Source organism: Sus scrofa, chromosome 16 (assembly GCF_000003025.6).
Source record: "Sus scrofa isolate TJ Tabasco breed Duroc chromosome 16, Sscrofa11.1, whole genome shotgun sequence".
NCBI lineage: Eukaryota > Metazoa > Chordata > Mammalia > Artiodactyla > Suidae > Sus > Sus scrofa.
In genome coordinates, this window is record NC_010458.4 from 74,367,042 (window position 1) to 74,379,422 (window position 12,381).

The following is a 12,381-nucleotide window of genomic DNA, read 5'->3' on the forward strand; positions in this document are numbered from 1 at the left end:
ATAGAGTCAATCTCTCCCTTTCTGTCTCTCTCTGTTTCCTAGCGAAGCTGCAGCACAAACTGTTTAGGTGCCCAGGGATCAGCGACCTTCTGTACCGAGGCTGAAGGTCAGAGCGGTGTCCAGTGAGGGTAAACCAGGGACCCACCTGGGGGATGGGTCTCTTATGAAAGTAGTTCATCTCCTCCAGGAAACTAGGTTGGGTATTCTGCACAAGGCTAACCATTCAAACCCAAGGTCTGCAAAGTTACACTTCCCTGTATCGTTTCTATGGTTGCTTTTGTTTGCTTCCTTCATTTGCGTAGGTAAATAAGAAGGCATTTACTTCTGCTCAGATTCCAGGAAGGATACTTAATACCGTGTTTCTACCCATTCCATCATTTGATAACATGCGGCAAAACACGGATTTAAAAATCAAATAAATGGAGTAGATTCAGTTATTTACCACTAGAGAACTTATCAAAAACGTCGCAACCCCTGGCTGACATATAAATGTGCTAATTACTTGGAAATACTCTATCAGGAAAAAAATGGAGTATTTGGTGCAAAAATCTGGCTCCAAAATGTTACCAGTGTAGATTGAACAGACCCCACATACTAATGATTTAAACACTAATGAAGCAAGGAACGACACACAGGGAGTTCCTGCTGTGGCACAGTGGGTTAAGGATCTGGTGCTGCCACAGCTGTGGCCTAGGTCGAAGCTGCAGCTTGGATTAAATCCCTGGCCTGGGAACTTCCATGTGCCCTGAGAGTGGCCAAAAAAGAAAGAAAGAAAGAAAAAAGAAATGACAAAATAGGAGAACATCTAGTTTGGCAGGTTACTGGTCTTGTGCACCTGAGATCTTAAAACCATTTTGAAAAACCCTGGTTACATCAGCACGTAAAGAAGAAAATAAATTCTTGTGGTACAATGAGTAGAACTATATCCTGTGAAAATTTGTGTTGCAAGGAGACTATGCAGTCATAAGGCGGTTTGAACTTGAAAAACAGTGGAGAGCTTCAGTCACTAGGTCCAGTGATGCTTCATTAACCTCTTCTGCCACCTTTTTTTCTAGGATTTAACTACCCTAAAAATCAAGAACCTCCCCATTCTGTTTAGGTGGCATCACACTGCCGTTTGGATTCAATTTCCCTCTGCGTCCTCTTTGGCACTTTCAAATAAGAAAGTCTTAATTAGAGCCAAAGTTCCAGGATTATCCATCCCACACATATCCCTCTCTCTTCCAGTTTAATGTGTGACAGTTTTCTGCACGGCATGAATTTCTGGTCTCAGAAATAATTACAGGAGCTCTTCTCTGGACCTATTTTAATATTCTACAGCTTTGTCATAATTGGGCGAATGCTAGCCTCATCTTGGACAGGATGTTGTGATTAAGAGCATACTTTTAGCTCTACTTCCAAATGTTTTCCCAGGCCATGGAAAACATCTCAGAATTCTATTTTTTCAAATAATATCAAATCGTGAGCATGTTATTTCATACTGTGTTTTGGGCCATCACTGCCTGTCATTTGTTGGAGTTAGAAACAATTAACTAATTAGAATTAGACTACTGATGAACTGCTAGTTAATTACGGCTAAATCCTTGTCCACGTGGCTCACAAAGCTGGGCTCCTTATAACATTCTCCGGGAAGTGTCTCAGAAGAGATTGCAAAACGCTGCGAGGTGTCACATGACAACGTTGTCAAAATGTCAGGAAAAAAATGGCAGAGGATTTGAGCTACTCCGACATGGTTCTAAACAGTCAGCTGGAAACTAAAATGGAACAAAACACACAGATCTTTCGCAATTTGGTCTCCAAACACCCATATTTGAAAAAAAAAAATCTGGAGAACATTGTTTGTCTCCATTTTTTATTGGGGTGCTTGAGTTCCGTGGGTGAACACCAGAATGTCCTGGTAGGAGTTCCTGTCCTGGCTCAGCAGTAACAAACCCAACTAGTGTCCATGAGGATTTGGGTTCAATCCCTGGCCTCGCTTAGTGGGTTAAGGATCCAGTGTTGCCGTGAGCTGTGGTGTAGGTCACAGACACAGATCAGATCCCGCGTGCTGTGGCTGTGGCATTGGCTGGCAGCTGCAGCTTCAATTCGATCCCTAGTCTGGGAACTTCCGTATGTCGCTCACGTGGCCCTAAAAAGCAAAAATAAAATAAAGCAAAGTCCAGGTAAGAACTCTCGCAACTCACTGAAAATGAAACTGACCAGGACCTTTTGTCATTTTATTTATTTGTTTATTTATTTGGTCTTTTTGCCTTTTCCAGGGCTGCTCCTGCGGCACATGGAGGCTCCTAGGCCAGGGGTCCAATCGGAGCTGTATCCCACTGAGCGAGGCCAGGGACCGAACCCACAACCGCATGGTTCCTAGTCAGATTCCTTAACCACTGCGCCACGACGGGAACTCCCATTTTTGTTATTTATATTAGTGTGTAAGTGGAGTTAAAAGAACGCCATCCCTGTGGACTCTGGCTCTTGCAAGGACTATGAAAGTTCTGCCTCGGGATAGACATTCGTGACTAAGAATCCACGTGCAGGCTGCGTGTGGGCTGGTCCTCTACACAGTCCGTGGCAGAGGGTGCCCGGGGGTGGCCTCAGCCCTCAGACCATCCTAATGCTCCTCTCGCCTCTCAGGTAAAGAGGGTGATGGCAGGTGATGATAGAAAAACAGTTAATAAGGGCCATTTGCCGCTGGCTGGAAAAATCCAGGGCAAATGGCGAGCTTCCCCTGCTGCGGTGGGATTATGCATCAAAGAGAAACGAAAAATCTTCAAAACATTATTTGAAGTGAAATAAGCCAGATACAAAAAGACAAACATCATGGGATCTCATGGGTGGGATATTCTAGAATCGGCAGGTTCATCCTAACGGAAAGCAGAGTAAGCCGTTATGGGGGAGGGGGGCAGGGAAACGGGGAGTGGGGAGTTGTTCACAGGCACGGAATTTCTGAGATGATGAGAAAGTTCTGGAAGCAGATAACAGTGACGGTACATGACACTGCAAATGTACTTAACGCCCTGAACTACACACTTAAAAGTGGCTAAAATGATAAACTTTATGTTACACATATTTTCCCGAAAGGCACCGTAACAAACGTTGAAAACAGAAAAGAAGGGACACAAAGGAGGAAAAGAAAGCATTACTGTCTTGTCCCTAAAAGACACTTTGAAATCACAAGAGCTACAGAAGAGGATCTGAATGAGGCTGTGGCTTTAAAAAGATGAGGTTTCAGAGTTCCCATCGTGGTGCAGTGCAGTGGTTAATGAATCTGCCTAGGAACCATGAGGTTGCGGGTTCGATCCCTGGCCTTGCTCAGTGGGTTAAGGATCCGGTGTTGTTGTGAGCAGTGGTGTAGGTCGCAGATGCAGCTCGGATCCCATGTTGCCGTGGCTCTGGCGTAGGCCGGTGGCTACAGCTCCGATTCGACCCCTAGCCTGGGAACCTTCATATGCCACAGGAATGGCTCTAGAAAAGGCAAAAAGACAAAATAATAATAATAATAATAAAAAAAAATGAGGTTTCATGACAGAGAATGCATTTTCTTCCGTGATATCAGCCAAGTGTGAAGGCTGCCCCCGCCCGCCGCCACCAACCCGCACATGAGAGCTGCTATTCCTATTGGCATGTGAGTCTGGTGCCTCGATGAGCCTCAGTGGGTTAAGAACTACTAAGAAATGGCAAAACTACAGCTTGAGAGTAGGGCTCAGTTAGTCTCAAAAGAAACTGTATTCTCAAAAGAAGTACCAAGGAGTTCCCCTGTGGTGCTTTTGCTACAGCGGCTTGAGTCACTGCTGTGGCACGAGTTTGATACCTGGCCTCAGGAACTTCTGCACGCCGTGGGTACAGCCAAAAAAAAAAAAAAAAAAAAAAAGGAAAAGGACCAAGACAAGGTTTAAAAGCTATACTGCTTTTAAACAGAAGCCCCTCCACGATGGAGAGTTTGAAGTGGGGTTAGGAAAAAAGGCACGGAAGCACGCTGGGCACCTTTAATGGCATCCAGGTAAAGACTGGTTGTACCTGCATCCCCAGCAGGTGGGATTCGGCCTTCCCCCAATGCGATGAGGGACCTGGAGCCCCTCTGCCCTACGTGGTACCCCAGTGATGCTCACTTCCCCCTGCCCCGGTCTGAGTGCTGCACCCTCTGGTGATGTGTGTGACCTGAGGGAGGTCACAGCACCATGCAGTGTGGCTGGGGACACAGGACCTAGTGTCTGCCTCATGCGGTCAAAACTCAAGAGGTCAGGGATCTGAGCAGCTGGGGAGGATTTCTCTGTAAGTCATTGGATGCGATCAAAGATGGCGCCCCGATGGACAAGCCCTTCCCTCCTGCAATTAACGAGACATGACAAGAAAGCGCAATGACCAGGGAAAGTTATTTCCTTTCTCTACCTAATGCAGGGTTTCACACTGTTTTGTGATGTGTCTTTGGAATAAATACAAGAGGAGTATCCACATGGGAAGGAAGCACTAATTTCAACAGGTATCAAGAAAAATAACAGGCAGAAAAAAATGCGCTTAGCGTATTTCTTGCCCCACAGTCTCCGATGCTGCAGGAGTTAGCTTGGTACATGGCGCAAAGCTTATTTCATTTTCTCAAAGCATATCCACCACACTTTAAAAGTGTCTCCCATAGATTTCTTTACTTCATTTTTTTTTTTTTTTTTTTTTTTTTTTTTTTTAGCATATGGGTTCCAGCTATCTAATCGAGTGTTTCTCCGACCTACCCAAGCCACACTCCGATCACCGCTCTGCACCTACACCAGCTCACGCAACCCGATCTCCACTGAGGGCAGGACAACCGCACTCATTCCTAGTCGATCTTACCACTGGCCACGAATCCACCCTCTTTTGAGGAAGGACAATGACAGTAGAAGATGCATATCTGGCACGAAAGATGCACTTCTTCTCTCCAAAGGCATCCCAGTTACTGTAAACAAAGACATCTACTCCTAGAGGTTTATTAGCTCATCCAATATTTATAGACAGTGATTCAACTGCCCATCAACCAGGAACTATCCTAGGAGCAATGCAGTCAGCTCTCACATCAGACCTGTTTCCCATTTAGATTCTGTCTTTTAAAGATTCGGTGAGAAATCGTGGTTTTATGAGGTCAAACGGGATTACATACAAAATGTTTCCTTTCACCCAAGCTGCCATTTTCTCCTTGGGTAACTAGGGAATGGCCCCCCCTTACAGAGAAGGTACTTTCCTAGGACACATGACAGAATAAAGAAACAAAGACCCCACTCTTAGGGGTGTGGATATTGTGCTAAAAGCCGTGTCCGCTCTCCGGACATGTGCACAGGTGAGTGAACACACTCCTGAGGAGGAGGAGGCTGAGTTACAAGGCTGTGGGGCGACACTCCTGTCAGAGCAAGGATGCCAAGACTTTCTTGGCATCTGTCAGAATCACTCAGAACTCTGGCCAGTGCTGCCCTGCAGGTCTGTCACAGCTGTCCCTTGCGGCTTGATTTACCAAGCTCTCCTTCGAGCTGGCTGGCACTTTCTCCTGGGAAGCTGGACGCAGGGCACTGAGGCTATAACACACACATGCATGTTACAAAGTCCAGCATGAGGAGCCCATTTTAGGAAACGCTCCTATTTCAGAGCTCTCAGCCCTGCCCTTGGCCTCTCGGTCCATCTTCCTCTCGGTGATATATTCATGGTCATGCAAGAGCCACAGTATCACCTGTCAGGAAAGCTAGGGGTCCTAACGGCTGGGAATACACCTGCTTTCCAGGAAAGTTCCCTTGTCTGGTCTTTAGTCCTTCATCTCACATTCTGAAGACAGCTCTGGGGCCACAGTCAAAGTCTCCTGGGGTCGCCAGGCAGACAGCCCTTGGCCCATGGTCTGGGGCTCTTGGGAGCAGGTGCTGCAAACCTGGGACATCTCTGCCATGGAAGTCTCTCTCGAGCAGGGTCATTCCGAGGGAATTACCTATCCAGATGGGACAATTCCCCAGCTCTCTCCCAATCATAGTTAGGCCCCTTTTGGAAATAAATGATGTCATGATCCAGGTGTGCCTGAGACCAGACGAGGAGGCCTCCATCCCGGAGGAAGGTCCCTTCATCTCTGGAGCAGAAAAGTGGCCTTGGATGCTGTGAACACCGCAGATGGGAGAGGAAGCCAGGAAGAGGGCCAGGATGGAGGAGTTGCCACTGTGAACTTGACACAGCAAGACAACTCCATGCAGGATGCAAGACCAAGGGCCAGCTGGTCCAGGGGGCAAGCCAGCTGTCTGCCTGGGCTTGACTGACGGGCCCTCCCCTGCCAAAGGCACCATCAGTTCTCGCTGTACAGGAGCAGCTGCGAGCAGCCTTATCCTGAGCTGAGCTCCGAGACTGAGCAGGTGGCAGGAGGACGGCATCGTCACGGTGACAGCCCTTAGTGGCCCGTGCCCAGGAGGACCTACATTGGGGCCTGTCCTCGTGTCCTTTCTCAAGGGAGCTGCTGGAGGGAGATGGGCTGTGTGGTCATGCGAGGCGGAAGGGGCCAGCCTCCCTGTCCTCCAGTTAACCACGTGGGAGGACACCTGGGAATCCAGGCTCCCACCTGCTGATGGGCGGGAAGGGGGAGGGCAAGCTGGACCTCCTGTGCCACCTTCTTCCAGGTGTCCTTGAGATGGAGTTCTCAGCAGAGAGGAGTAGAGGAAGAAAAGGGCCATCCCAGCCCTGCAGCTGGCACTGCCGCCCATCTGCTTCCAGCTGGCATCGCCTCACCTGCATCTCCAGGTGTGTTTGGAGAAATTATACCATTTCTAGTACACCGCTGAGGACAGATCCCAAGTAAACGCTCAAGGTCCTTCTCTACTTCTTCAGCCTTATTATTACTGTTATTTTTTATTGGCTGCCCCTGTGGTATATGGACGTTCCTGGGCCAGGGACTGAATCTGAACCTACACCGGATCCTTAACCCACTGCGCCAGGCCGGGGATCAAACCTAAGCCTCTTCAGTGACCTGAGCTGCTGCAGTTGGAGTCTTTTTTTTTTTGTCTTTTGTCTTTTTAGGGCAGCACCCACGGCATACGGAGGTTCCCAAGCTAGGGGTCCAATTGGAGCTGCAGCTGCTGGCCTATGCCAGAGCCACAGCAATGCGGGATCTGAGCCATGTCTGCGACCTACACCACAGCTCACAGGAACGCAGGATCCTTAACCCACTGAACGAGGCCGGGGATCAAACCGCATCCTCATGAGTACTAGTTGGGTTCATTAACTGCTGAGCCGTGATGGGAACTCCTGTAGTTGGAGTCTTAACCCATTCTGCCATAGTGGGAACTCCTCGTCAGCCTTATTTTTTGCTACTTCTTAGTACAAATTGTCCTAGAAGCTAAATATCTCCCTCTGTCTCATCCTTGTCCAGCGTTTAGAGTTCTATCCCTTGGACCTGAGCCCTTTGTCCTTGCTGCCCTGGGACGTCCTTCCATTGATGGCTTGCAGACTCTTTTCTAAGAGTTTACCCAGATGTGTGTCTCCCAGACACCATGAACTCCTGGAAGGCAAACCAATTTCAGGTTCTGAATATCTAGTGATGTACCAGGCACGTATTTACGCTCTCTCTCTCTCTATATCTATATATCTATATAGATATAGATATATAGATATGTATATATATAGATATGTATATATACTTATTTTTTCTGAATGAATGTTCATAGTCTCATCTGTGAAAACTATTGAACATATGTGCCTCTTCTCCTCAACCTCATTTCATGCTTCTGGAAGGCAAGGAGTGTACTTGTGACACTGTGGTTCCCACCGAGCCAAGTGCCCAGCATATAAAGGATCACAACGCCTCATGGGTGAGGGTGAAAATGCCAGAGTAATGAGCACGATGCGTCTCCGTGTGCACTGACGGCCTGTCTGGTTTTAAGGCAATGCCAATAAAAATACGCCCAGAGTAAGAGCGACCAGTGGTTAAGTATCTACCGAATGCCTGATGCCGTCCCAAGTGTGGTAAGAGCATCAGTTCACTTACCCTCACATCCACCGTGGCAGAGAAGTGTCTGTTCCTGTTTTTGAGAAGGGAAGTGGGGCCTGTGTAGGTTTACTGACATTTTTCAGTAAAAGCGGGAGCCGAAGTTGGAAATCAGTCCCTTTCAGCTCCAGAGCGGGAGAGCCTCCCACTCTCCTTACTGTGCTGGTCCTGCTATCCCGGAGCGATGACCCTGCTGACACTGGATGGCCTTTCCGTAGCTCGGAGCCGGGACAGCTAGGAGGTGGCCTCCCTCCCTCCCTCCCTTGCGGGTGCATCTGCAGGCAGCGTCCTTTCCCTTCGCGAAGCCGCTGCTGCAGAGGTCGGATGCTGAATTTAACAGGCAGCAAGCGGTGTTGCTCAAGGAGCTACGGGCAAAGTCTGGAAACCGCAAGGGACAGGAGCCGCCCGGGGCCCTGACTCACCATGTTGACCACGGCCATGGTTAATATAATGGCTGTGGTGACGACCGTCAGGGAGATGCGAGGCCAGGGCCGGTTGGCAATGATGCCAGACGACTTCAAAAGCCACAGGAGGGAGGCGGAGGCTTTTTTGCTGCATTGCTGGGAGGAGAGAGGGAGAAAAAGAAAAGCATTGCTATTTTATGTATTTTCTCAAAATTGTGAAGGATGCTTACAACCACAAGCTGCACGATATTTGCAGGTTAACTAAGTAGACTAGGTTGGCATCCTTGTTCCATATTAGGAACAAATAATGACACTTCTATGACCAATCAGGGATGTGCATGTATGTCCTTGAAAGTGGCCCTGAAATTACGTTGAAGAATTTTCTGGTAAAGGAAAAATACATCAGCTAATTAAACCCCTCTGGAGGATGCGCTGGGTCTCAGATGCAGCTGTGAGGAAGGAGTTGTCATAAATTCAGATGTTTTTCGTAGACAGCAAATCAACAAGCAGCTAATCCTAAGAATACAAACGGCCCATAAAAGCATTTGCTGCCTGGAGTTCCCGCTGTGGTGCAGTAGGTTAAGAATCCAATTGCAGTAGCTTGGGTCACTGCAGAGGCCTGGGTTCAATCCATGGCCCAACACAGTGGCTTAAAGGATCTGGCACTCCTGCAGCTGCAGTCAGACTCAACCCCTGGCCTGGAAACTTCCGTACGCCAAGGGTGCAGCCATAAAAAAAAAATATTGGTGCCTATACCTGTGATGGTGACACCCAGAGTTCTAGCTGTGGGTTTCAGTGACAACTTCATCTGTTCCTGTCCTGCGAGGGCTTCACCCACATGGAGAAGCACCATTTCTTATGACAAACATTTTTATTTATTAAATTTTATTTTTTTATTTTTTGGGGGAGTAAAGGAGAGAAAGATAGCTTTATTGCTTTTGCCAGGCAAAGCGGGGGGGGGGGGGCACAGCAGGCTAATGCCTTAAAGGCTGTGCCCTCCAAAATTTTATTTTTAATTGTGTTTAAAAACCGTTTACCCTCTTAACGATTTTAAGCGCACAGTGCAGGAGGGTTCACACCTTTCCACCGCTGTGTTACAGATTTCTAGAACTTTTATCTCATACGACTGAAACTCCACACCCATTAAACAACGCCCTGTCCCCTGGCCACCAGCAGGCTCCTTTTTGTCTTTGAGAGCTGGACCATTCCAGGTACTTGTGGAAGTGGAATCATGCCATGTTTATCTTTCCGTGTCTGCTTATTTCACTTGGCATGGTGGTTCTCCAGGTTCGTCCAAGTTGTAGCTTATGATGGGATTTCCTTCTTTTTATAAGGCTGGAGAGCATTCCATTGTATGCACAGCCCACACATGCAGTTTATCTGCTCGTCTGCAGATGGACCCTGGTGGTGCTTTCAACTGCGGACCATAGTGAAAAACGTCGCAAGGAGTAGCATTATGACGTCTGGGAAGCTCTTTTGACACAGAAGGAACCGCAGGTTCATAGAATGCCAGCCAGCATCCCCTCACCATCTTCTGTGGGCCAGACCCCGCCCTGTGGAAACTCAGCTATGGGCTAACCTCATCCTCCAGGTCACCTGCCTGGGAGGTGCCACTGTGATGCTCACCTTCGTCCAGGTGGTGGGAGAGCAGAAGTAGGGCGAGCCCTAACACGTGGGTGATGCAAAGCTGGTCCGTGCCAGGCACTCCTGTGGCGATTTACATATGTCACCTGATATGACAGGCAGAACTTAAGCTCTCTAAGGATCTGTTTTACCCTTGATGCAAAAGGGACTATGGACTCGAAGCTATGTGTTGAAACATTAAAAAAAAGATATAATTTCAAAAAAAAATGCAGGAGGAATAAATATACTACACCCCTTAACCCGCACCATTTAGTTAATATGATAAAGCTGTTGTGACATCCATAAAATTCAAATGGAGAAAACTCCTTAAGCGTACTAATAAATGGCACTTTTCCTTCTCAGCCGCTTTCCCATTTTCTTTCTGCTTGAGTCTCAAACATACTGTTGACATAAGCATGGCAGTATGTTAAGTGCTGATATGACAATTAAATGAGAGTGTGTCATGCTGAACGCGACGTGGTTAGAAAGGGAACCAGCCCCGTGGCTCAGGATCAAACCCCCACAGCTGGGAAACTTTCTGCAAGTTAATTATCCTCTCTGGCCTCAGTTTATTCATCTCTAAAATGGGGATAATAAGAGCTCCTCCCCTTCGGTCTTTTAAGAAAGTTAAATGAACTATATAAGGTGCCCGGGCGGGACACCTGTGTGAGCTCTTCTCTTTCTATTTGTGAAAACACAACACATCTCAGAAATGTGTTAGTGACTAGAAATCTATTTGCTTTATATCTACGTAAACACAAAATCATTTTCCCCTCCTTTCCACTATAGTCCCCCCCCTCCAGTTTCTGGGGTAAAGAGATGTCAATTATTTATGCACACAGCCCCTGCTAAATCTAGACTCCCTAGACTCCCAGGGCAGCGTTTAGGGCTCTCTCCTTGGGTCCTTCTCTGGTTTCTCCTGCAGCCTGTCTGGGAGAACTGGCCAGTGCTGCTCTGGAGCTGAATTGCTGGCTGGCAGCGGGAGGCGCACTTGGCCGGGCTCTGCAAAGCATCTCCCCAGCAGCCACTTGGGAAGAGTCAGATTTCTGCCTTAAGCCTCTTTCCCAAAGCAGGGTTTGGATGGGGGTTGGTGGTGGCATTAAATCTGCTGTCCAGTAAGCTGCCCTTTAATGCTCTGAACATACAGTATCTTACACCCACCTGCAAATGTACCATAATCACTTAATACAAGCTACTTTAAAGAATATTCATACGACAGACCACAGTTAGATCTTCATTCTGCAGGCGGAGCTGCAACAGAGTGTAAAAAGCGGAACTTTAAATGGAATAGCTCAGTCATCTAACTCATGTTCCATTGGGAAAGGATGGTGTTTGACGGGACTCTGGCAAATTAAGACCATATGTATGTATGCACATCTGAATTGACCAGGATTGGTGTTTTTATTTAACAGAAAATTATTAAAATTGATGCTCTCGTGTCTGTACACAGAAATTGTCCATAGATACGATAACGAAAATGTTAAGAGCAGAAAACGCAGAACCACCACTCCTGGAGAATATTTAAATCTAGCTCAGATTCCATATCACAGTCAATTAGGTAAAATTTTATCTGGTTATTACACATATTATTGAAATTATAAAATGTAAAAAAAAACACTGTTTGCATTTTAAGAATAATGCATGGGCATAACGTTGCCAAACATGCCACCTAATAGGAATGTGTTTATTTGGCTCGTAGACTAGTCATTTGCTGAAGCAGATGTGGGCAGACACACATGATTTTTTTCCCCTGCTTCTGTGACTTGCTGGGCAAAAAACGACAAGCTGGTGGCCCTGGAAACTACTGCCTCTGTGTGCCTACTGTATACGTGGGAGAATGTTCTGGAAAACTTTCATGCTCCTGTTCAGCTCTGCAAAGAAGACTCCTTGGAGCTGCTCCCTGAAGGCACGTGGGTTTGGCAAGCGCTGGGTTCAGGACAACAGACTCAGGACCCAGGAGGCTCAATCGCTTCTCCGATTCAGTCTCCTGTGTTGTCTCTCAGTGTCCCCCAGACAATCACCATTTTTTTTTTTTTTTGTCTTTTTTGTCTTGTACCTGTGGCATATGGAGGTTCCCAGGCTTGGTGTCTAATCGGAGCTGTAGCCGCCAGCCTAACCACAGCCACAGCAACACAGATCTGAGCCGCATCTGCGACCTACACCACAGCTCATGGCCACGCTGGATTCTTAACCCACTGAGCGAGGCCAGGGATCGAACCTGCAACCTCATGGTTCCTAGTAGCATTTGTTTCCACTGTGCCACTACAGGAACTCCTTTTTTTTTTAATTAATTTTTTTGGGTTACTTTTAAACCTATTATGCCAGAGCCTCCCTGTTCGCCAGGTCTTAGAGCCAGGCAGCCTCCTCTAGCTTCACATGCTGTCACCA

The 12,381-nt window shown here is 47.4% G+C and overlaps 1 protein-coding gene across 1 annotated transcript in view; it reads right to left on the bottom strand.

Annotated features, from left to right (window-relative positions):
- Positions 1 to 12,381, bottom strand: part of ADCY2 (adenylate cyclase 2) — a 424,271-nt gene that overhangs the window by 61,313 nt on the left and 350,577 nt on the right. The window contains 1 exon segment of the mRNA XM_021077007.1: positions 8,389 to 8,526. Within this exon segment, the coding sequence (XP_020932666.1) occupies positions 8,389 to 8,526 (138 nt within the window).